At 40.8% G+C, this 26,643-nt stretch overlaps 1 protein-coding gene across 1 annotated transcript in view; it reads left to right on the top strand.

Annotated features, from left to right (window-relative positions):
* Window positions 1–26,643, top strand: part of ARHGAP28 (Rho GTPase activating protein 28) — a 193,210-nt gene that overhangs the window by 130,313 nt on the left and 36,254 nt on the right. The window contains exons 6-12 of the mRNA XM_046672243.1: window positions 5,812–5,896; window positions 7,925–8,067; window positions 12,477–12,642; window positions 12,747–12,838; window positions 15,137–15,214; window positions 21,087–21,249; window positions 25,974–26,056. Of these exons, the coding sequence (XP_046528199.1) occupies window positions 5,812–5,896; window positions 7,925–8,067; window positions 12,477–12,642; window positions 12,747–12,838; window positions 15,137–15,214; window positions 21,087–21,249; window positions 25,974–26,056 (810 nt within the window). The remainder of the gene's footprint in view (window positions 1–5,811; window positions 5,897–7,924; window positions 8,068–12,476; window positions 12,643–12,746; window positions 12,839–15,136; window positions 15,215–21,086; window positions 21,250–25,973; window positions 26,057–26,643) is intronic.

Genomic DNA, 26,643 nt, shown 5'->3' with positions numbered 1-26,643 from the left:
GACTAAGAAAAATCTCATTGGCACCAGTCTCCAACATGACTTACTTTGGATTGTTTGTTCCTCAGAATATCTTGACTTAAAAATGTTAAACAAATTAGTTAGTTGCTAGAGTAGCCGAGAGATGCCAACTGAACCCCTCCTGCACCTGCACTGAAATCATTCTAGACCTTCTTACCATGAGGGGGATACATTTTAACTTCCCTGCTTCTTGGTTATAAGGAACCACAGGCATCCCAATTTGGTTCCCTAGTCTCTTCTAGATGGTGGGACTTCCAGGAATCCAGTGAAGCGGTGACAAGGGCTTCAGGAGTCCTGGCCATGGTGCCTGGAAGGGTAAATCTTGCCTGCCGGGGTACATTCTCAGGGCACTTTATGTGGTCCCTAAGACTTCAGAGGCTCCCAGCAACGTGGCTTATTGGAATTTACATTGTAGAATGGTGTAAACTAGATCATCTAACTTTATGTTTTCCAGAGGGGTAACCTTGGCTTGTCCAATACCGTTTTTTTTTTTTTCAATCTTTCATCTTTTCTACACATTTGAAATGCACCTTTATGATAAGTGAAATCTTTATATATACGGAGTCTATCTTAATTACTGTGATGACCCTATCATTTGTGTTTTAGAATCTATTAAAGTTCACCCTCATTGTTCTGCATCAAAATTTCCTTTCCTCTTAGAAATTTTTGCATATATGTAAGGAAACTAAGTATTTTTCTTTTTCACAAAACACAGAAGTATGTTTTATACTTTACTTTCTGAAAATTCTTTTTTACTTCTAAGAATTTTTCATTTGATTTTGTATTTTGTGCAGATATCATCTGAAATACTGAAGATTTATTTACCCAATCTTTAAAATAGTTTTCATCTTTTTTTTTTTTTGCATGTCGTATTAGACTGACTGCAATCACTTGTAACATTGAATAGTAATTATGAGGATCTTTGGATAAATTCTTGATTTTCTCATGAATTCTTCTAACCTTCATCATTAAGTGGAATATTTGTTCTAGGTTTCTGAAGCTTATAGTTGCATTTATCTGGAGTGGAAGTTCAAGTATATCAAATGATTGTTCATCATCTATTAAAATGAATATATCGTTTTTCTTCTTTAAGCAATTACTTTAGGAAATTGCATTGATAGGTTTTTCCCATATTGAACTATAATTTCAATGCTTAGATAACCCCTCCTTATGTTATATTATTCTTTTATTACATTATGGAATATGATTTGCTACTATTTTAGCACTTTTAACTACTATTCTAATAACTGAGGTTAGCCTATATATATAATTTCTTTTTGTTGTTACCAGAGTTATGCTAATCTTGACACAAATTTGTTGAGAACTTTGAATCTTCATTGAATCTTTTTCTTAGTTTGGAGCCATTTATTAAACTTTGATGTAAATATATCTTCTATAAAATCTCATATATAAATTTTTATTAGCATTTGTTTATGAATCCTCCAAGTCCTGGCATCATTGTAGGCATAATGCTTTGGTTAATTTTTCAACGGCTATGGTTTAGGGGTTGTATTCCTTTCAATCCGAACATGTATGAATTTTAGTAATGTCTATTTGTTCTAGCAAAACGTCCATTTCATGTACACTTTCAATATATGTTGTTATGTGTGTGTGTAGACACACACACATATATACAAATATATACACACAGTTATTTAGGTGTGTAATTTTTAGATTTTCTACGAAGGTAGCTATTATTCCTTTTTCATTCCTAAGATGTATGTCTTTTATCTCAATCAGAACTGTAAATACTTGTCTATATCGGCAGTATTTTTTAAGTCACTACCTTTAATTAATTAAGGCTAATTTTTCTATTGTATTAATTTACGTAATCCTTACTAATTTTTTCATTCATTCTTGGGTCTACCTGGATAATTTTTTCTAGTCTCTTAGTTTATAAACATATTTCATTTATTTTTAATCTTAAGAATTAATCTCTGAATAATACTTTGGTTATTGTGGATTTTTGGAATTTAATGCTCTCATTGTCTTTAACATTTAGTTTCTCATTTCAGGTGTGATTTAATTTTTAATCCAAGATGTCATTGGAATGCCTTTACATTCACATTTGGATAGATTTTGTAATTGTTATTATATTTTTTATTTCAAAATTGATTTCGCATTTGTCAGTGAATGTGGCTTATTGAAGTTCATCTCTGGGGAATTTGGCACAGTGATCTCAGGTGTAGAAGAAGAGAATGGGGAACGTCATTGTCTGCATTAGCTCCAGCACAGGCAGCTTTCGTTCAGAGAATTGGAACACATAGACTCGCGCCGTGAGAAAAGACCAAGCGGCCCGTCAGGAAGATCAGGGGCATCTTCTGAGTCAGTGAAGTTCTCCTGGAAGTAACGAACAGGGAAAAATGTTTGGTGTGGTGTTTCTTTAATGTGAAAGAAATATCAAATAGTCAAAGTCCAGTTTTAAGAGAACTCATACAGATAGTGCTAACCTTCTATAGTTTGGAACTTAAAATAATCATCCCCATCCTCCTCTCCAATCGCAGCGCAGTGTGATTTGGGCTGCAGAGCCAGCTCCTTCCTGTTGGAGCCCCAGGGTGAAGCTCTTGTGCTGCGACACACAGGGAAATGGCGGGATCCACCGCAGGTCCTACCAGTGGGAGTGGCATTATGTTTGAAATATATTAAAATCCTTAGTGAAAATGTAAAAATGATGCTAGTGTTAATGTGTTCAATGGGTGAATGGATGTTTTAAAACTATGAATGCCAACACCTAGCCTCTTCACTGAACCGACTTCAAACCCCAATGTCCATTTATTGGCAGGCTGATCTTCCTTTTTCACTTTTACCGTGTCATTCCTCTGCTTTAACGCATCAATGGTCTTGTTTGTTTTCACCCTTATGAGTCTTAGTCTCAACTCCTCTACCTTGCTTTTGAAACCTTCCGTAATTTGAGCTGACCCTCTTGACTAATGTGTATTTCTCATATTTTTTGAATACCTTGCCTCAACTCCTGGCAAACCAGTCTCTCCATAATCCTTGGGAGCTGAAATGCTTCAGATATTTCCATACCTGAAATTTATACTTCCATTTCTGGCCTGAATGCTTTGGCCCGCCTCCCCTGCCTTCCTAAGTCCTTTTCATCGTTCCTTGAGTTCCAGCAGAGGTTCAACCACCTCTTCAGTGAAACCTTCTGGGCAGCACCTCTTTCCTCTCCATTACTCTCCAATAAACTCTTAGAATTGTAGAAATTAGCTCTTACCCGTGGATTGCTTGTCTTTTAATAGTGTTCCATAACTGGTACTCTGTTCTCCTCATTATATATAGCTCCAGAGCAGAGATCACAATTTAAACTTCTGCTTCCCGGAAGAAAGTCCTGGAGTAATTTACATTGCAAAGAGCAGGCACTCATTCAGTACGATAGGCTGGCTGGAGGCCAGTTAAACCAATGTAGCAGATGGACACTTCTGCACGTACAGATTAAGAAATTGACATGTAGTAGGTTTAAGCATCCCAAACGATCAGCTTGAAGCCGTACATAAATATCTTTCAATTTTCAGGAGGATTCTCTCCCATAAGTGAGTTATTTCAAAGTTTGATAAAACATTTATTTGTGGGAAACTTAAGGAAACCACTAAAAAGTAGTCCACATCTTTTTAAGTGTATGCGTAATCTTTATTCTATAGCCTTAGTTTTTAGAGCCACCCAAAATCTGACTGGCAGTGAACGATAGGGCCCTAGACTGATTTTGTCCTTTCATTCTTCCACCGATTACATAATTGGGCATCTATGTTTTAATAATTGGCCGTATAGTCACATGTCATTTATACAATAAGAAATATGTCATCTCCTTTGAGACAAAATAGGAAAAAAACACGGGCTCAAAATTCGAGACTTCCTTGTGCAATTGATAATGTTATCGCACCAGGTGTGTTTTTGCCTGCTTGCTGGAAAGCCAAACACCAAGACGACAAGATTGCAGCAGAGAGAGTTACACACGAGGCAGCCATGTGAGGAAGCGAAAGCATGAGTCTCAAGTCTGCTTCCCCAAAAATAGGGACTCAGGGATATTTATGGGATGGAGGCAAGGTGGTCTGAAATGTGGAGAGAGGTGATTGGAGGTGAGGAGAGGTGAGGTAAGTGATGATCTGCGCAAGCATGGTCAGACTCCATGCCTCTTCATAGGATGCACGTTCACAAAATGGCACATTAGCATGATCTGAGGGTGGAGTTTTTAGCCTCGATGTCAAAAGGTCGCCTATCAGACATCTGCGTGGGCCCGGTTGATGAGCTGGTGGTCTCAACCAGTCCGAAGTGGACAAGGAGTTCTAATTCCTGAAAAACAGCTCACACACCCACTACCGTGGTGACCCAGGCTCCGGGGAGATGTTGTCTATAGGAACCAAGTGGGAGTCAGATAGCATATTACCTACACAGCACAGTTATTGACGGGTGGGTTAAACAGCTGAAACCTATAATCAGTAATTGCAAAACGGAAAAAACTTCAGTACCTAGATACTTAATCCTCAATGGCTGTTTGCAAGTTTCAATAGCACGTGATAAAGGATGTTCATGAAGCAGGTGTTCAGTGATTGCTAAATAAATATGAGAATAAAAGAAAAAACGTCAAGCTCTGGGGAAAAAAGAACAGACTTTATGTGTGAAGAACATATAAAAGATGAATGATGGAATATCAGGTTTTCACCCTCACACATATTCCCGGATGATAACTCCCACATTAAAATTTATGTTAGAAGAAATGGCATGATTTGTGTGTAAATTTTTCACTAGTACCCATCCAACCTGAAGCAGTGACTTGCTTCACAGGGCTCCACAAAAGTAGATACTCAACTTTTTTTTTTTTTTTTGAGGAAGATTAGCCCTAACCTAACATCCATGCCCATCGTCCTCTACTTTATATGTAGGAGGCTGTCACAGCATGGCCTGATAAGCGGTGTGTAGGTCCATGCCCAGGATCTGATCTGGTGAACCCGGGCCACCGAAGCAGAGCACACAAACTTAACTGCTGCGCCACCAGGCCAGCCCCCTCAGCTTCTGATAATACTACAGGGGATTGCAGTGCTACGGCAGGATCTCAGTGAAGAAAGTAGGGAACTAATTAAGAGAGGAAACTGAACTAGAAAACATAATTTTTCAGTAGTTATTATCACACTGTATTTTGTAGTGAAGGAATTAATATGTTAACATAATAGTAGCTAACTCTTATATAGTTCTCACTGTGTACCAGATATTGTTCCATGTGACTATACGGGGTAAGTCATTTAAAATTCATAATCACTCTTTGAAATATGCTCTATTATCTTCTTCTTTTGACAGATTAGGAGACTAAGCACTAGAGAGTTCTAGTAATTTGCTTAAAGTTGCACAGTAAGTGGTAGAGGCAGGATTCGAATCCAAGCAGTCTGGCTCCAGTGTTCCTGTGTTAACCATCTAGCTATATCATGACTTCGAGTTCATAACCAAAATGTGGGACCAACCGCATCGAGAATGACAGTTACCGTAACTGTCGAACTATGTCTTGTCAAGCATCGTCATTCTACATATTAGGAAAGGGATGAGCAACAAATATTTAAGAGCCAAGAAGACATGGTTATTTTGAACTTGACTTAGTTCTCTTTTGAGAAACCTGTGTGAGTGTACAGGTCTGAACTGAATGAAGAAATAAAGGAATCAGATGCAGGTCCTTTATGACGTCAAGAATTGCTTTTCAGTGAAATGAATTCTTGTGCCCTGCAGAACATAAATCAGCTTCAAATGTCAGGTGGACTGTATTTATAGTAAAATGTTTTGTGTTCATCTTCCTTTGTTTCATAGTCTATCCTTGAGACTATTCCAGATATACGAGCTCATGCCAATGGTTTGGTGGACCCTGGACAGTCCGTTCAGAATGCACTGAGTGGTGAGTGACACAGCCTCCTAGAACTTAAGCTGGGTTGTCTCGCTTTTGTGCTGGCACTAGATACAGTTAGCAGTGAATTTCTAAAAGCAGAGCGTAAGTGTGTTTTTCTCCACATTTGATTCCATCACTCCAGCACTCACTCCGCCCACTCACCTCCAAACACCCCATTCTGTCACACCAGACACAATTAATTGAGCCAAACTGGAAGCAGAATCTTTTCCTCCTTCACCACTGCCATGTCATTTAGAACCTATTCACTTGTCTTTGACGTGGGGCCTCTTTCACAAGTAATCTGGATCTGCTTAAAAGTTGCAGCAGGCCAGGAAGTAGGCCACTTCCTCGAATCTCTAATCGTGCTCAAGTAGATGCAGAAGCAGATGAGATTGTGACATACAAGGTGACAGGGGTGGCTGTTAACTGGACCTCTTCCACTTGAGAAGTTGGCACTCTACATGGGCTCAGTATGGCGTCTCGAATCCTCCTTGTAGGAAACAGACCTCTTAAGGCCACACTTTTGTGATTCTTCAAAGTTTCCTCTAAATATGTGCACCCTTCTCATATGCAACAGAACCCCATACTTTCAGCGTTAGCTTCAAAATTCAAATAAGTTGGGGTGATGAAAATGTTCTAAAATTGATTAATGGTTTCACAACTCTGGGAACATGCCAAAAACTGTTGACTTGTACACTTTTAAATAGTGAATTGTAGGCATGTGGATTACATCTTAATAAACCAAAAAAAAAAAAAAAGAAAGTCAAAGAGAAAGGATTTGCCAGAAGTTATTCCACATCATTCTATTTGCTGCCACACTGTTATTCAGTTCCAATCATGCCCCTAAAAGACTGAAGTCTACTTGGAGTAGTCTGGTGGTTTGGCATCTGCCTATGTAATCACTACTCTCCAAGAATCTGTCCGTAGCCCCTTCAGAAGTTGGAGGATTATTCAACGATTAACCTTCCTCTGCCTCGAGTGCGAGCCTGTGTGTGAGTGAAAGGCATCGCTCTGCCCTCCTATTCTCTCAGTTCTTGCTGTGTCCACTTACGGTGTTTTTGATTAGCGTTACTGTTTGGAATTTTAAATTTGTTGCTTTACAGATTTCTCCATTTACCTTTTAAGGTAAGATTAATTAGGTCTCTATTATGTCTGTCTTTTGTTCCTTTTGTTCTATGTGGTTGTTCTTTAGTCACAGTCTACAGAAGAGGTTAAAGAGATGAAGTTGTTTTCTTTGTAATCAAATAGCTCTTTTCACAACATATGCATAATTTTGCCAGGCAATGAAACAAGATGGCAAGCCAAAATCGTAGTGAGAAGTCACATTTTAGGATTACTCAAATGATGTCACTTGTTTTTTGGTCAAAGAATCTGAATTGCCTTAATTTCAAACTATTTGAGGAAAACATTTATGGGAGACATCCCTTGTCACCTAGTCAGCTCTTTCCTGATGTCTGTCATCCTAGAGCAGGTAACAATACCAACTCACAGGAATTTGCATTTATTTGCTCGAACAAACCTAGCGATGAAGTCCAAATTGAATTTGAACAAATCTTAGGAGGCACAGTTCTGCAGTTTGGGGGAAAAACCAAGAGGAGTGAAAGTCGGCAGGAATCCTAGTGTCGACTCCACCTTTTCTTCCTCTGCTTTAAGCTTCTGCTTCCCAAGGAGCAGCAACAGTGGGTCTAGATGGACTTAATGTTAATATGATAAGAATATATAGAGATATCCCTTTTTTAGACTTTCCTTTAAGAATCCTCAGTGCTGTTCATGAGACATAAAAATCTAAAATTAAAACATCAGTTTAAATAGAAAGTTTGTTTGGGTAACGATGGTAGAGATTTGTTCTTAGGCAGTCTGATGATACCACATTATTGTCTAGTTGAAATCATTCTGGGGGGTCTGATGCTTTTCCTTGCACGGAAAAATTCTAATGTGCTTATGGATTAACTGGTAAATATTTTGTACTTATTTTATAGTAAATAGTTTTGACTGATTAAATGGCATATTAAATATTCTATATCCCTTGTTTTTCAGATGATGATTATCTGGAAAAGAGCATTCCACCAGAAGCTGAAGAGCTGTCCTTTGAAGTATCTTATTCAGAAATGGTTACAGAGGCTTCAAAAAGGAATAAATTTAAGAAGTCAGATTTTAAGAAAGAAGACTATGTTTTAACTGTGAGTAAAACCTTTCATGATTATTCTACTGTCTTTCTGTGACTTCTCCATGGGACGAACTAGGATTTAAAAAAATTTTTTTTATGTGTACACAAGGGGATGGGGAGAGGCCAGGCATCAGTGTTGCATAACACTGATGGGGGCACCATTTCGTGTGCCGTGCACGGTCTGCCTGGCTATACCTGGCAGCCCGTGGTTGAGGAAGAGTTGAGAGGGTGTATGCTTGAATACTGTCTTATAGATGAAATAGGATTTCCACCTGGCTCGTGTGCTGTCATGCACTTTATATCCTTACTTTACTTGGTGCAGACTCTGTCTAACTCCTTGTGCTCTAGAAGCCACATATGAGAATGGGATACCGCAGAAAGTTACAGGCATAACAAGGAGAAGCGAGAGCTTATAAAACAGACACTAAAAATTCATCAGAAACAAATTTAAGAATTTATAATATTATTATGGGCTGTGCAAGTAGAGCTCCATACTTGATGGCCCTGAAGGCCTCATTATATATATCCAGGATGTTGCACCCTGAAAGCCCACTGCAGCGACTCTGTCACATTGACCTCTTTGCTACTCAATAAACGCCTTTGCGAGGCGTTCATGCTGTGGAGCCCTGAGTATTCTGTGCTGATCAGCGCTGGGGGCTTAGACAGTTTCAGAGCTAAAGGAACAAGTCATTGAGAACCAGACAGAGCCTTTGTCCCAGGTGGCCTGGACTGTTCCCGGGCAAACACCCCATGATGGAGCAGAAGAAGAGGCCAGGGCAAGAACCCCGCCACTCGCTGAGTGTCTTCCAGGGGCCTGACGCTGCACTGGGAGTTCTGGTTCTAATCACCCTAGTGATTGCTCGCATTTCACGGCTGAGAAAACTGAGGCCCAAAGAAGCCAAGGAATGTGTCCACAGCCCCGTATCCGAAGCTCCTGCCAGCGAGAGGCAGAAACAGGACTAACCTACGTGTGCGTCAGTCTCCAAACCCCTTCTGGGCCCTGAGCAGCGTCTGTGTTGGGGACCACAGTGGCATTCTGGGGCAGAAGAGGGAGTGCAGTGGGCCTCTGGCTTCAGGGGGAGTCCCTCTGGATCTGTAGAGAGAGCTGTCCAAGAGCGGAGGCTGCCCCCTCCCCCAAGGTTTGGCTCAGCAGGGGTGCAGGTCAGACTCCCATGGAGGATTTTGCATAGCGTTGAGCACACGGTAAGTGCCCAATAAATGATGGCAGTTTTTGTTTATATTGTTGTTGTTAAGTGTTATTGTTATGTGGGGCCTTGGTCTGAGAAAGAAGATAAAATTAATTGTTTAACAGCACAAGGTATGTCCCAAACCACATCCTACATTTTGCTGTTTTACTTTTAAATACTTGGAGTTCCAAGGAACAATTGTTGAATGAATGAATGAGTGAATTGGTGGATGGTTTGAAAACCCCAAGGAAGCTCTAACTTAGGGGACCCCTCTGGAGAATGTGTACTTACAGCTTTGTAATTTAAATAACTATGGGATTTTTCTACTTTAGCCTTTTTTCAGTACTAGATTTTCTTTCTTTTGTTATCAAGGTAACACTGGTTTATATCATTATGTAAATTTGAGCCGTACATCATTATATTTTGATGTCTGTGTAGACTACATCATGTTCACCACCCAAAGACTAACTACCATCCATCACCATACACATGTGCCCTATCACCCCTTTCTCCCCCCTTCCCCTCTGGTAACCACCAGTCTACTCTCTGTGTGGGTTTGTTTGTTGTTGTTGTTTTTATCTTCTACTTATGAGTGAGATCATATGGTCTTTGACTTTCTCCCTCTGACTTATTTCATTTGGCATAATACCCTAAGGTCCATCCATGTTGTCACAAATGGCTGGATTTCATCGTTTCTTATGGCTGAGTAGTATTCCGTTGTATATCTATCCCACATCTTCTTTACCCATTCGTCCCTTGATGGGCATTTAGGTTGTTTCCAAGTCTTTGTGAATAATGCTGCAGTGAGCACAGGGGTGCATATATCTTCATGCATTTGTGTTTTCGTGTTCTTTGGGTAAATACCCAGCAGTGGAATAGCTGGATCATATGGTAGATCTATTCTTAATTTTTTGAGGACTCTCCATATTATTTCCCATAGTGTCTGCATCAGTTTACATTCCCCCCAGCAGTGTATGAGAGTTCCCGGCTCTCCACATCCTCTCCATCATTTCTTGTTTCTTGTCTCATTAATAATAGCCGTTCCTATGTGCATGAGGTGATATCGCACTGTAGTTTTGATTTGTATTTCCCTAATAATTAGTGATGTTGAACATCTTTTCATGTGCCTGTTGGCCTTCTGTGTATCTTCTTTGGAAAAAATGTTCAGATCTTTTGCCCATTTCTTAATTGGGTTGTTACTTTTTTTGTTGATGAGATGTATGAGTTCTCTGTATATTTTGGATATTAACCCCTTATCTGATGTATGGTTTGCAAATACCTTCTCCCAATTGTTAGGTTGTCTTTTCGTTTTGTTGATGGTTTCCTTTGCTGTGCAGAAGCTTTTTAGTTTGATGTAGTCCCACTTGTTCATTTTTCTTTTGTTTCCCTTGCCCAGTCAGACATGGGACTTGAAAATATGCTGCTAGGACCAATGTCGAAGAGCGTACTGCCTGTTTTCTTCTAGAAGTTTCATGGTTTCAGGTCTTACATTCAAGTCTTTAATCCATTTTGAGTTGATTTTTGTGCATGGTGTAAGATAATGGTCTACCTCATTCTTTTGCATGTGGCTGTCCAGTTTTCCCAACACCGTTTATTGAAGAGACTCTCCTTTCTCCATCGTATGCTCTTGGCTCCCTTGTCGAATATTACCTGTCCATAAATGTGTGGGTTTCTTTCTGGGCTCTCAATTCTGTTCCATTGATCTGTGTGTCTGTTTTTGTGCTAGTACCATGCTGTTTTGGTTACTATGGCTTTGTGGTATATTTTGAAATCAGGGAGTGTGATACTTCTAGCTTTGTTCTTTTTTCTTAGAATTCCTTTGGCTACTTGGAGTCTTTTGTTGTTCCATATAAATTTTAGGACTCTTTGTTCTATTTCTGTGAAAAATGTCCTTGGGACTTTGGTAGGGATTGCGTTGAATCTGTAGATTGCTTTAGGAAGTATGGATTCTAACTATGTTAATTCTTCCAATCCAAGAGCACGGAATGTCTTTCCATTTCTTTGTTCTTCCTCAATTTCTTTGAACAAAGTCTTCAGTATACAGATCTTTCACCTCTTTGGTTAAATTTATTCTTAGGCATTTTATTCTTTTTGTTGCAATTGTAAATGGGATATATTCTCAATTTCTTTTTCTGCTACTTTGTTGTTAGTGTATAGAAATGCAACTGATTTTTGTATGTTGCTTTTGTATGCTTCAACTTTACTGTTTTCATTTATTATTTCTAATAGATTTTTGGTGGATTGTTTAGGGTTTTCTATATATAAAATCATATCATCTGCAAATGGTGACAGTTTTCCTTTCCAACATACCAGGTTTTCTGAAAACAAAGTATTTGTTATATACTTTATATATATATATATATATATATATATATATTTATATATACTGCTTATATTTTATGTTTTACTTATATGTTAATTATATATTATACTTGTATAGTACTTATATTCTACTATTATTATATATAGTACTTATATTAATAATTGTGTATTATATAAGAACCAGCTCTTGCTTTTAAAAGGTCTTACTTCTTATAGTCTTCACAATATTTTAGGATTGTTGAGGGTTTTTTGTTGTTTTAGTATATTTTGTTTTCTAGTGTGGAAATGTAGAATAGTAATATCATTGTCTTCAAAATGATAGTAGGGTTTTTTGGCCTGTTCTGTGCATTTTCCTTCTTTAAGAATATTTGGCATCATCTAAATTTGATTTTTAAGGTAGACTGACTGCTGTCTCCACAAGCATGTGCAATCCATTTCAACTGGACGTTACTTACGGTCTTTTGACGTAGGCAGAAGAGAGTAGATGAGGCTTGGTATAAGGATTGACATCTCCCCCAAAAAAGCTATGTCAGAAGTTCTCCTGGGAGTCCTTGGATGATGTGCCGTGTATGCATGTCTCATGCGTGCCGTGGTATGTCCATTCTGTGTGATGCCTGGGAGGTGTGTTTCTGACAATACAGAGTGTTCCTTGGAAGAAAGCAGTTTTCACAGTTGTGATGGCAATGTACAGTATGCTTCAGACCACGGTTTGGTTCTAATTCAGATAGTAGTGATCTGCAGATGTTCTAAGAATCGTATTCATAATCTTTCTACGATGAAGCATGTTCCTCAGAGATTTTTTGCAAATAGCATGTCTTGCTGTACAGGTTTAGAATGTCCAGGTGGCATGTGAATGAAGGTATAATAATTTTCCTTTGCCATAACAAATAAATATCTTCAATATGTATTTTAGAAATTTATTGTTCAGAAAACCAGATTTGGCCTAACTGAAGCAGGAGATCTGTCTACTGAAGACATGAAGAAAATCCGCCATCTCTCTCTCATTGAATTGACGGCCTTTTTTGATGCCTTTGGAATTCAACTGAAAAGAAACAAATCAGAGAAAGTAAAAGGGCGAGGTAATTAAGAAGAGTGATTTCCTCTGATTTCAGCCCTTTGACATATTGGAATAAGATAGTGCTTTTCTGATTCTTTTTTCTTTCTCAACTATTTTCCAATGAAGACAATGGGATTTTTGGAGTTCCACTTACAGTCCTACTGGACAATGACCGAAAGAAAGACCCTGGAGTGAAAGTTCCCCTTGTATTACAAAAAGTGAGTAGAATGCAAATGAATGGGGAATTAGCAGAGCCTGCAACTTGCTATTTGTAAACCCACTGAGGAATTTCCTCTTGATTTAAAGATGCTACAGCCCTGTTAGGACTCAGGCCCTTGGCCATTTTCAGTTTTCCTCCTTGCATCCCTGTAATACCGGACAAGCACATGCACCAGTTGCCTTGCTGTGAACTTTTGGGGCCCGGTGCACTGTCTCACCACAAGCATCCCATGATGGGGCACCGATGCTCTACCACACGGCTCCCTTCAGTTAGATTTTCTCCAATTTTTAAAAAATGTTACTTATGTGTATGTCTGTGTTTGTATGTGTTTTTGTTTATTCTGTCTGGGGTAAAAGATGACTATTAATTCTCAGCAATCCACTTACTGATCATACAAGTATTTGCTGAGATATATAATAGGTTGGGAGTTTTAAAATGTGTATGTGCAATCATTTAAATGAATTTTCCAAAAACAAGCTTAATAAATTCTAAAACTCAGCTTATTCTGGTGGTTTTTTAGGCATAATTAGGAAGATAGGACACATTCAGACAAAGAAGATTTTTTGTTTGGGAAGTTTTGACAGTGATATAATCTGAATTATCGTATGCTAATATCTCTGTGACCACCACTAGGGAACGGCTCATTTGCTTTTATGTCACATTTTTATTGCCAACAATTTACACTGGTTTACCTAAATATGCATTTATTCAACAGTGACATCCAGTGGCACAATTAAAATTTCAAGCCCTAACTACAAATCTTGCTGAATTTTAAATGTTACGTAAAAATATTGACTGAGGAAACATGTACTCACTTATTCACAGTAACAATTCTACCTCTCTTTACTGTCTTCCTAAATTTTGCTACCAGTGCCTCAGATTGAGGTCCTCAAATCAGGGATTAGTTTGGCTGCCCATGGGAGCAGGGAGGATGGCCCCAGAGACCCAGAGCATGCCGGCGACGGGCCAGTGTGCACAGGAGGCTTCTGTAGGGCACCTCCCCGCTCAGGGCTGTGCCGGCCAGGGCCGGCCATCTCCTCTCACTTGTAGTCAGCCCTGAGCAGCCCGAGGAGGTCAGTGTTATCATATCCTGTCCATGGATGAGGCCACTGATGCGTGGCAGGATGAGATGACTTACCCAAGACACGTAGCCGCAAGAGGTAATGCCAAAAGGAGCAGAGTCGCAATCCAGTGACAACGTTTGTGGTGACTCTTAGGTTCTTCCCTTCCTTCAATTAGAACCAGAATTATGCCCTTTGTCCTGTCTGGAAAAGACAGAGTTTGAAGAAAATGCATAAAAATCTAAGACTAAGAAGATGCAACACGTGAATTTATATTATTATATAGATGCAAAAACCTAGCACAGAACTCAGCAAATGGAAGGTGCACAGTGAGTGCTGGTTAAACTGCATCTGGATGTATATACGCAAGCAACTCAGTAAATGCTGTCCATTGTTACTGCCAACGTGAAGCGCTCCTCATTTGAGACAGCTTGAAGTATTACTCTTCCTCTCCTGTGGGAGAAGCTTTTCTTCCTCCTAAATATCTATTTCTCTCCATACCTACAAGAACTATCTTAGTTCCATCATTTCTTGAAGGGAAAATACCAAGAACTCTGGATCCTGCTCTTGCTGTGTGAACTGGGCAAGTCATTTCTCCTTTCCACGCCTTAGTCTCCTCGGCAGTGGAGTGAGGGTACTGAGAGCACCTGCCTCATAGGGTTACTGTGAGGGTTGATTGAGTACATGTATGTGAAGTGCTGAGGCTCAGATCTGAAGCACAATAAGTGCACAATACGTGTTAGTGTTTATTATTATTTTAACACCATTATCACCACCATGAGAGCTCACGAGAGCTAGAAACATTTACAATGTCTAATTCCTTGGTCAGATTTCTAGAATCCCTTTAGTTTCTTAACCAGAGAGGTTGCAACTAATGGTAGTAAATTTAGAATCTTTTCCTACTGGTCAGTCTGCAGAGAGAGACGTAGTAACCCGCTCTTAAAACAGTTAAGTGGGGAGTACGGTGTGAGCGCAGCTCGGGAGAGTTGGGGCCGTTACTTTTGAGCTTGGTCCTGGGAAAGTGATATAACAGCTCTGAGGCCCCACTTCCTCATTTGCAAACTGGAGGCCAATGCGAACCTCGTCGGGTGACTGTGAGCCTTTCCCACAGTGTTCCAGTATCAGGCACGTAGACATGCTTGGTAATTTATCGATCGTGGTCATCATCAGTGTTATTTCAGATGTTTGTGATCATAAGGAACTACTTATTTTTGTAATATATCATTGCTTTCTAGTTTTTTGAGAAAGTTGAGGAGTCGGGTCTGGAATCTGAAGGAATTTTTCGACTTTCAGGATGTACTGCCAAAGTCAAGGTACCGAACGCTTCTCTCTTCCTCGTTAGAGTTCTAAGCCAGCTAGACCCGGTCCACGTCAGCCTCGGGTATCGAATCCTTTGTTGTCGTTGTAGGTATTATCACTTGGTCTTGTCAGTATTCCTCAATACCTATGATTAAATGGTGTTCCATGATCCTGAATCGTGTATCCTTTTAAATTGAAACAACATAAATAAAAACAACAACAACAAAATAACACATCGATTCACCATCAAAAACTGCTGCTTGGGGCTGGTCCTGTGGCGTAGTGGTTGAGTTTGCAAGCTCTGCTTCAGTGGCCTGGGGTTTGCAGGTTCGGATCCCAGGTGCAGACAGACCTACGCACCACCCATCCAGCCATGCCATGGCAGTGTCCCATATACCAAATTGAGGAAGATGAGGACCAATGTAAGCTCCTCACCAAAACAAAAAACCCACAAAACTGCTGCTTGTGGGGGCCGGCTTGGTGGCGTAGTGGTTAGATTTGCACCCTCCGCTTTGGTGGCCTGGGATTCGCAGATTCAGATCCTGAGCACAGACCTACACACGACTCACCAGCCATGCTGTGGCAGCATCCCACATACAAAATAGAGGAAGATTGGCACAGATGTTAGCTCAGGGCCAATCTTCCTCACCAAAAGAAAGAAACAAACAAAAAACCCTGCTGCTTGTCTTTAGTTTGGAAAAGTTAAAATGTCCCATCATTGTCTTGGGGTTAAACACTTTTGTTTGCTGTGTTCCTCTCAGTCATGGAATTCACTAAGCCAATATTAGCTGAGCCCTTTTTTCCATTATCAGTTGCTTTAAACTTAGAAACATTTTTTGGCCCCACTTTTACTGAAAGGCCTTATGCGGATTTGTAGGAATGGCCGTAACCACTAGAATACTCACTCAGCAGTTCTAAGCAGTTCCATTTAAGGTAACGTTGGTTTCTACGTGTAAAACCACCCGTGCAATGTGATCCTTTTACTTTGCTTTCTTACTTCTATGTGGTGGCAAACTCTACAGCACAGTAAGAAAAGAATCTTTAGAAAGAAAAGCTTTCTCATAAATTTCTCTAAGATATCCCACCTAGTCCACTGGTGGGTATCCACGATGAAGAGTTCTTCCCTGGCAGACATGAAAACCTGAGCAGTTCTAAATGAGGCGTCTTTGAGAAACAAGTCTCAGAGTAAGGGAAAAGTGAACTTGGTTGTATTTAGAAATATTAAAAGGAGATGTGTGGAGGCGGAAAAGCATCTCTTCATTAATTCATTTTGGCACATGTTTTGGGAAATTCTATTTGTATCAGAAGTCTCAGAGTTTTTATATAGCAGTGGGATGGGGTGTTTTTCTAGGTGGAAACAGGATAGATAGGTTGTGTGTATTGGAATCACCAGAAAGCAGATGCTGGAACGGGGTTAGGAGAAAGGGTCGCTGGGGGATAGGGCTTCTGAAGGATAAAGGAGAGGAAGCAGGACTGGGCAGGCCGAGCCTCAGACCACAGGCAGGACTGCTGGTTAGCCCTGGGGAGCAGCCCTGCCCTGGGCGGGGTGGGCCGGCCCAGGACTCCACGCGGCACGAGTCATTGCTGGGGCTTCCTGTGAAGAGGTGATGAGGCAGAAGAGAAGGTGCTGACAGCTGCGCACTCAGCTACCTGGGTTGTCTGCGGATGGACAGCACACCCTCTTTTGAAGGGAGATCTGAGCAGTGCACCGCCCTGCAGAGGCAGAAGGATTGGGGCACTGAGGGGCTGTGACTTCCCTGGGAGCCGACATCGCTAACGCTGGCATAAGTTCGTTTGGAAGGGAGGAAAACTCTAATGCCTCCTTTAGACTCTTACTTTCTAAATTGAATCTGCTTTTTGTCTCAGGTTCTCGTAGGTATGGTTGCTGTATATACTTCTGAGTAGATGTGGCCTAAATCTGAGGGTGAAAGCTCTTGCTAGTTTTAGTTAAATCTTGGGTTAAATCTGTAGAGTCAGAGAACCAAAATGAAGTCAGAGAAATGAATTTCCTGAGCAGAATTAGACTCCATCCCTCTGAACGTCCTTCCATAGTCGGCAAGCTGTATGTGCACGTATTTTTACTGGCTCCTGTGTGTGTGAAAAGCATAATGAGTATGATTTAAAATTCTCTTTTTCAAAATTATCAAAAGGAGAAAACATCACACGACATATCTTGTTGCATGAAATTTAAAATCATAGCAGAAGTTACTTTTCTTTAGCTAATCTTCGACTGAAAATGCTTATCAAAGGCTAATAACTCCTTCCAAGTGTTCTTCTAGGCACGTGCGCTCCTGTACCACGTATTGGGAAAGGCTCTTTCCTCCCCTATCAGATTTCTATAGTTTCAGCCTATTTATTCCATCTCTTGTTAGTCCAAAAAATGTAATCCAGATGTTTTCATGGTGGGAGCCCCAGCAAGCCAGTGTGAAAGGAATCTGGGCCAGTGAATAGAAACAGGGGATATTGCCATTAGAAAGATGTTGTAACTTGATATATTAAAGGGGTCTTTATTTTTCTCCGTTGTTCAAACTTTAAACTTTTTTCGTTTTTTGTAATTTGATCTGTTAGACTATTTTTTCAAGGAATGTGGTTAGGGAAAGAAAGTTTAAAAAAACCCCTCCATTATAGTCATCCTCAAACTGTGCCAAGTGGATGACACTGACATTAGTGTCTCGTTGTGCACAGTCCGGCCGGGTCTGTGCTCGGGGCCTGGAAGGACCGCAGGGCAGCAGCCTGAGGGGACGCTGCTGGTTTCACCAACGGGGCGCACAGCAGCGGAGCCCATTCCTGTGTGCGAGGCCGCAGATCATTTGGAACCAATTCAGCGCTTTGGTGTTTTCAGTAATTTTCTTTTCCAAAATGACAGAAATTTGAGTCAACACTAGGGAATGTATTTTACGGAGGAAGGCAGACTGTTTGACATGCGAGAGTTTCTTTTTTGACTTGTTTCAATTATTCTGAGGCCACGTTAAACATTTTATAATTACGTTACCTGCTCTGCTGGTTTCCCTTCCTGAGCCGGCTTTGGAAGCTGAAGGTGGGTCATTTTTATAAAACTACCTCAGAAATAGAAGCAGGCTGTATATTTGCTCACAGGAGATTTAAGGACATGGCTTCTGACCCTTGCCTAGTGTTCTCATTAATACTGGACAGAAAACGTGACTTCTTTAATCTTTAAATGCTCCCTGTCTTTGGCCAGGTAAAGTCAATGCCTGGTTTATGTGGTTTCACATTTGGGACCATGGAAATGTCAGCTCTGCTCCTACGGTCCACAATCTGCTCTGGTCGAAACCAAGAGAGGACATTCTTTCTCTCAGTCTTGTTTTATACTGGCCATCTAGACAAGATGAAGTGCTATCATTACCCAGATATCCACACCACATACGCATGGGGTTCCCACAGTAATAATACTAAAGGTTCTAAGACACCAAGAGGAGGGGGGAGTAAAGAGCAGCCGGCATTTACTGAGCGCTTACTGTACGGCAGGTACTGCACCCTAAGCGTTAGTTATATTATCCGATTTAATCTCTGTGTGGTCATTTTAATGTCCCTATTACACAGTGAGAAACTAGAGGTACAGACCATTCAACTAGTCAGTTGTGGAATTGGGATAAAAACTCAGAGCCCCTCGTTATGGAGCCTACTCCTGTCACTGGAGCCATGTTGCCTCTTGAGTGACAGGGAACCTCTGACGGTTCGAATGATGGTCACGTTAGTGTTTCAGATAGCTTCTGGCAGAGGGATGTGGGAAATGAGCTGGGAATATTCTGCTCTCGCTGGTGCTTCCTGCCCACTTGAAAAACAACGTTCCTTTGCTTCCCCGCGGTGGTTCCAGGCAGTGGCTGGAAAGCATTTGCTCCTCCTCCTGTCTCCTATCACAACCCCTCCGTCTGCCCGTGACCACAGCCAGCAATCTGAGAAGCATCTTGGACTGTTATTTCTCCCTCTAAGTCTCAAATTCAATCCATCACTGATTCTTGAGAATTTTCCATCATGGGCATTTCTTAAATGCCACCTCTCTTTTGTATCTTACAACTGTTTATCCAGGTTAGTCCTCGATTGTCTGTCACCAGAAATGGTGCCTTGGCCTGATAACTGGTTTCCTTGCCTCCAGCCTGCTCCCCAACCAGCGTCGGCCTCCATACTCCTCCAAATCACTTTTCCGTTTGCCTGTCAGAAAAGATAAATCCCACCTTCTTATTCTTTTGCTTAGAAATGTTCCATGTTACCTCATTGCTTTCAGAATGAAGTCCAGTCCCCTTAGGATATGCTCTGGTCCTCTCCCCCGTCTCTCTCTCTCCCCTCTCCTCCATGTACACGACGCTCCAGCAACACGAGCTAACTGGAGTTCCCAGACCCACTGGGTCTCCTTGCGTTTGTGTCACTGCTTGAGCACTTTCTTCTATCCAGAGTATCCTTCTATTTCCTCTTGCCCTGGCAAGCTCCTCACCAGTTTTCAGCACTTGGCTCCAGCAGAGTTTAGTTCTCCTCTTTCATGACTGCGTAACACCCAATCTGTGACCTTTCTTATAGCATTTGACACCCTGAATTAGCATTATGAGTTCATGAAATAGTTGCATCCACTGGACTACCAGATGCCTAAAGGCAAAGAATGGATCTCATGCATCCTTCTCTTCCCAGAGCCGGGCCTATGCTCTCTCTGTTTTATTCTAGGAGGGGCTTTATATATATGCTTAAGTGCATTACAAAGTGTACTTATCAGCAAAGGGTTGCTTGATTAGCTGCATTAGTGCTGTTAGATTGAGAGCTTCTCAAGGGCAAGAAGAAAATCCCCTTTCATTATCATCAGTAGGGGCTAGAGGGTGGCTCAGAATCATGTCCGTTTTTCAGTAAGAGATACATCCTGCCAGGGAGCCCACTGTTTGGCAGGCTCTGGGAGCCATGAGAACATTTGTGTCTGGGCTGGTGGATGGGCCACTCCTTGGAAGGAAAAGGTCAGAGGTGCGAATTGACTGTGGCTGTGCATGTTCAAGGCTGGAAGAATTAGGGTTCTCATGAGAATCAAGTAGAGGCCTGAAGGAAACTGAGGGTTTCACAGTTCTCTTTTTAAGTATCCTTTTTGGAGCAGTTAGTGTCAGTCGGGAGTCGAACTGACTATGACTGCCTGGTGTTAAAGGTAAACTCTGTCAATCAAGGGAGTGGTAGAAAAGGAGTTTGACTTTGAAAAAGAAAGATGGAGAACGGGTGGACTGATAATCAGATGAATTGACAATGTAAAATGTATAACTCAAGTACTACTTATGGAGGCCTAGAGAATTTTTTGAAGTGTTCACACAGTATTCCAAACCTTATGAAGGATTAGGCAAGCATGCAAACGTGGGAAACGCGTACGTCTTGGCATCCAGCTTTGCTGCAGCTGCTCTTGGGGGGTGTCATCGGTCCGCGTGTTGCAGTGAGGTCAGAGTTCTCTTACTGGGATGGTTCTCATTCTGTGTGTGCACGAGCTGAGAGGCATGCATTCGTGGTCTAATTTAGAAATAGCTGACGGGATGGCAGATGGAAAGGATCAGGAAAGAAGGGAAATGGCTGTGTCAGAATCCAGCAGTGCATTCATCACGTGGGGATAGGTTATATTCTGCCAAAACCACGTTAGTGAAACTATGATCTGAGTAAAGAACTTTTATATTTGAGTTGGATTAGCAAGTTATTTCAAGATTAACATTATTCTAAAAGGATTTTAGAAGACAGTTTTTAAAAATTCAATCAGAAAGAGCTATTTTAATTCTTGTGCTGAAAAAAGTTAGTTAGATATTGGCTTTTCAATCTATTTACAAAAATAGTTTATGTAATTCAGTTTTCAAAGGGGAAAAGGGGGGTCTGGTACTAAAAATTCATTGAACATTGACTGTTTTCCTTGATTTTCAGCAATACCGTGAAGAACTGGATGCCAAGTTTAATGCTGATAAATTTAAATGGGACAAAATGTGCCATAGAGAAGCTGCAGTAATGTTGAAAGCGTTTTTCAGAGAACTACCCACCTCTCTCTTCCCTGTGGAATATATACCTGCCTTCATCACTCTAATGGAAAGTAGGTGGAAGAAATGTGAATGGACTAAGATAAAAGGTCAACACAGTGACACAGAGCAGAAGAAAGACTCATAATCCAATGTGATCATAGAGGCATAGATTTGCTATTTCCTGGCAGCACTCGGTGAAATATTGAGTGCGATGGTAAACAGTCATCTCTCTACAGTATTCATATATCTAAGTCTGGTAGAGATGAGTTAGAGGGCTTTATAATCCTTAAAAGGTAGAGAGGTTTGCAGAAAGACCAGGTTCTTGAGGTTTGAATTTCTGCTCAATCATCTGTTAACCATGCAGTCAACCTTTCTGAGCTTCATTGCTGCACCTGTAAATTACAAATAATAACTACTTCTCAGGGTTGTGCATATTGAATGAAGACATCTAGAATGTGCCTGATGTGTAACAGTCCTTCAAGAAATAAAGTGTATCTCTCTTTTTCAAATCTAAGGTCCTGAGTCTGATGGTATAGCACACAATAAATGCTGCAAGAAGGTGTTTTGTCTCTGAAAATTACAATATCAAAGTGTTTCTGAAAATTACAAAGTCATATAGATTAGGCCTTAAGTGAAGTACTTGTATAATATCATAGAGACTGGAATGTGTGTATTGTGTTTGGCAGTAGGGGAATAATTGGGCATGGCTTCAGCCTAAGTGTTGAGTATTATGGAGGGTGCGACAAGAAAGAAATTTAGAAAAGTAGAATGAGCTAGATAGTGGGGGCTTTGACTACTAACTTAAGGATTTCGGGGGTCACAAACCAAAATATGTACAAGCATGTTAAGTAAATGGTGATTCTACATTGGCAGAAAAGGGCTGTGGCCAGATTGAGAGGATACACCCCATAAAAAATGGGTTGACCGCTGCTCAGCTCTAGAAAATGATTGCCATGCAGGAGTGAGAGCCAAAATCCAAGCTTTAATGGGAAGACTCTTAATTTGAAAATGTTAGCTACAAATGCAAATTTTAAACACTATGTGAACCTAACAAGTGCAATTGCACCTGCCTGTGTACAACCAGAACTGTGAAGTCCTCACACCACAGTGAGACAAAAGGAGAATCAGATCCTGAGTTGTATGACAAAATTTGTCCTAAAAATTAGTAGGTTCCAAATCGTTAAAATTTTTAACTAATCCAGATTCATAAAATAATCCTTTGTGTCTTCAGAGACTAGAATGCAAGAAGCGAGGCAGTTCTTTTCTAGGCTTTGTCTGTGACCAATATCTCTTTTCTTTGTAAGATGTAGCATTTTTGTTTTATGAGAGAAACTTGCAGAGAAAGAGAGAGGAGCTAGTTCCCTTCATTTTCTTTTTAATTCAGATACTGTATTTTTTTAGTTCTACAATTTCCTGTTGGTGCTTTTTAAGGATTTTCTATTTATCTGCTGAGATGGCCTATCTTTTGATTCATTATAAGCATATTTGTCTTCACATTATTGAACATAGTTATGATAGCTGCTTCAAAATCTTTGTCTGCTGGTTCTCACATCTGAGTCGTCTCAGGGTCTGTCTCTGTTGATTGTCTTATCCCTTGAGAATGGGTCACTCTTATATGTCAAGTAAGTTTCAATTACATCCTGACCATTGTGAACACTGTGTTTTGGAGACTCTGCATTCTGTAATATTTCACCACAGAGTGAGGGTTTTGTGTTGTTTTTGTTCTTGCTTGTTTATCTTTAAGCACAGTTTGCATGGCTGAACTCAAATGGACAATGGTCTTTTGCACAGCAGCTCAACTCACTCCCGTTTCAGTTATACAATTCTTCCTTGTGCTACTCCACACATGCATGGTTCATGGATCAGCTAAGATTTCGGTGAATTTTGTGCAGAATCAGGATCTTCCATCTCTTGACCTCTGCTTCCTGGGCTTCTCCCATAACTTCCCAGTGGCTGTTGTTGCTCTGACCTCTGTCGTCTAGTTGTTCAGGCCAGAAAGACCGGGGTTTCCTTGTGGAGCTTTAGCCACCTCATGCAGCATTGACCTCAAACTAAAAGCTAGAAAAATGGGACATTCTCCCTGTGCCATTCCCTAATTTGAAACGTCCAGTCCTCTCCTAGGTCTGCCTGCTTTTGTCCATCCTTCACTGCCTCAGGTAGTTGTTTTTTGTGCTTTGTCCAGTTTGTTGTCTTCAGGAGTTTGATCGTGGAGGAGCTTACTCAGTTGTGCCAGAAACAGAATTGCCTGCTTTATTTGTAAGTCTGAAAGACACAGGGTTTTCTGTAAAGAAAGGTTTTTGCTGCCCTGGAGAATGGGCTCCTGGGTTACTAGCTTTGCCTTGGCCTCTGGTTTGTATACTAAACAATTCATCAGTATGAACTGCCACAGAGGATTGTTTTTCTTTGGTGTTGTGAAATCATGCAAGGAGGAGTCAAACCTCTAATGCCAGACTTGTTCAGAGAATCATATTTAAGAAAAGTGTGCAAAGAAATTAGTTCTCCTTAACATCATTGTTCCCTATCTGACTGCATTCTCTTGAAGGGAGAGGCTCTGGAAGATAGCCTGAAAAGGTTCACAGAGCAGTCCACATTTCTTTGTATGATTTTGAAAGTGGAAACTACTATATTGCAATGATTGATGTGATAGCACCAAGCCTGCAGGAAGCCCAGAGTTCTGGGCTGCTCCCAGCAGGGAAATGGCCTTTTTGCCGCCTAGAGTAAGTGCTAGTTGTAAGGAGATTTTTTTAAGGGAGAACTGTGGACGTGTGTGTGTGTGTGTGTGTGTGTGTGTGTGTGTGTGTGTGTTTAAGCTGCCCTTCTTTGTACTCCAAAATGGAATTCGGAGAATGTAGAGTCATTTCCACTCATGTAATTACTTTCTCTTTTTTCTTTTTAAACGTGGCCCAAAAACTGCCCATAAAATTAAAAGACAGTTCATCAATCATATCTTAAGATACTTTCATGAAAGTTTAGTACCTCTCTGGAAAAATACAGTCATGTGCCGTATAACAACATTTTGGTCAATGACATTTATGGTGGTCCCATAAAATTAGTACCATGCGGCCTAGGCATATAGTAGGCTCTACCCTCTAGGTTTGTGTAAGTACACCCTATGATGTTCACACAATGACAAAATCTACTAACGACACATTTCTCAGAATGTGTCCCCATTGGTAAGCAACGCCTGACTATAATGACCTCAGGAAAATAAACACTCTTAACTAGGATGCAGTAAATGAATTAACTACCAACTATTAACCAGAAAACAAGGGAGAGCCAGGTTTCCTAAGGAAAATGAAAATGGATTATTTGCTAGTTTAGATTTTTTAATCTTAAAGAGAACTTCATAATTCCTCTGAAACTGGTGGAAAGACAGAGCCTGCATCTGCATCTGTGGTCCACCCCCAACAGAGGTTTTTTTTGGGTTGCATTGGAAGATTATAGATAGCCCTTCGCCGGCACTTTATATTTTAAAATAATGCCTTATTTGTCCCTAAATGCTTTGTACCGAGATGTTCTCCTGATAACTCCTGTTATTCGGGCAAATTTATGTCAATGTGCATTAGCTATTTTCAAGAACATCCTGGACCTGTGTTGTTTTTGTTTACAAAGTTGACATAAATTTCTAAAAATCCACATAGGGATTGTACTGAGGCAATATGATACGATTCTATAAATACTCCTTCCAACTGTTTCTTCATTTCTTGGCCATATACATCAGTCAAGTACTGCTAACTCAGGTGCACACAGCCTCGTGTAACCTAGTAGCCTGTCACGAGAGTGTTTCCACTACCGTAAAGCTAAGTAACTTTACAGGCAGCTGCCTGCCTTTTATCCTTTGAATTTAAGTAGATAGAGCTTTGTCAACTGGAGAACTCCCCCGGGATTGGAACATACTGCTTCCGCCCGGAACTCCCCACTGGGAGGCCATTGTGAGGAGAGTACAGACAGAGCGAGGCCTGGATGCCCTGCTATACTCACGTTTTCAGCACAGCTAGTTGTGGATTATCCATTTGTGGCTGGAATCCCTAAAATCCTTTCCTTAAACTGGGAAAAGAGCCAGCGTTGAGAACACAAGTATAAACCCACCCAATGGCGCCATCTTCCGTCATTGTCAGGAATAAAATACTCAAGAATCTGCAAAGATCAAACTACAGTCACCTTCCCCAAATGTCCATCTCAGATCTAGACAGATCTTCCTTCAACATCTGTGCAGGTACTGATGCGAACACTCCACACAGGCTAACTCATTTAATCTGCATAACAGCCCCGGGAGGTGGGTGTGGTGACTACTCCCATTTTACAGGTGATAAAATGGAAGCGATGAGGTGTTACGTAAATAGTCTGCCCATGTCACTCAGTGACTAAGTAGTAGATGCAAGATTTGAGCCTGATTCTGGCATCTGTGCTCCTGATAATTATACTTTGCTCCTCATTATGTGAAAGCAAGATTTCTTTTCTCTTGAATTCAGCATCAGGCCTTCTGTGTATAGCATAAAAGTAAAGCAAGGTCTGTAACAGTACTTTGAAAAGGGAAATGTTGGACAAATCTGGAGTTATTTAGAAGGTCTCGTTGGCTACCTGCCTCTACAATGGCATCGTGGGTTGTAAAAGAGGAGTTGATAGACTGAGACTGCTGTGCAACCAACAAATTTACGTTGTCGGGCACAAAACCTGAGTCTTTACCACGGAAAGCTGTCAGGAGCCCTCCTATGCTGCCAGCTGTTAGCAAGAAACGCTGTCAGAATGCGTCAGTGTTGTTCCAAATGAGTGGTTATTTCTGTTTTCTTGTTAGGAGAGCCTCCCATCAAAGTGCAGTTCCAAGCCGTACACCTCATGGTCATGGCGCTGCCTGATGCCAACAGGGACACAGCCCAGGTACGTTGATCAACCTCATGCTCTGTCATTGGCTCTTACTGATCAGAGGAGATGGCTCAGATGGAAAAATGAGAACCGAGATGACAATTTACTAAGCCAGCTTAGCATGCTGCAAACCTTTTGCCTTTCCGTGTTCCCACTGCTGTTCTCCTGAGGAAGACAGGAAAGAATCTAAATCCTAGAATCTTCTTTGAACACTTTAGCTTCATTCATTCAATCTATTAGGAGACATTGAGTGTCTCTGACATCCCAGGCACCGGGCTGGGGTTAGGAGCAGGAGAAGTACAAATGGAAGACTTGAATTGAATGATGTCAGAAATCAATGAGACCGTTATGTCAGTTGTAGAGTTAAAGCTCTGTCGTCGTTGGTCCTCAGCTGCTCACTTGGGTCTGGTGGCTGAGATCCCAGCAGTATCTTTGGCGAGGAAATTTGAAATCACTGATTTAAATGAATTTCTAAAATGTTCGTGCCTTACAATTTATGAAGATAATTCAATTTAAAGAATTCTAGAATCTCAGAATTTTAGAGGTCACCTAATAGGATCTTGTCATTTTGTGGATTAGGAAAATTACACTCAGAAAAGTGA

Source organism: Equus quagga, chromosome 9, assembly GCF_021613505.1.
Source record: "Equus quagga isolate Etosha38 chromosome 9, UCLA_HA_Equagga_1.0, whole genome shotgun sequence".
Lineage (NCBI taxonomy): Eukaryota > Metazoa > Chordata > Mammalia > Perissodactyla > Equidae > Equus > Equus quagga.
The sequence above is the reverse complement of the archived record's forward strand: the minus strand, read 5'-3'. Positions and strand labels throughout refer to the sequence as shown.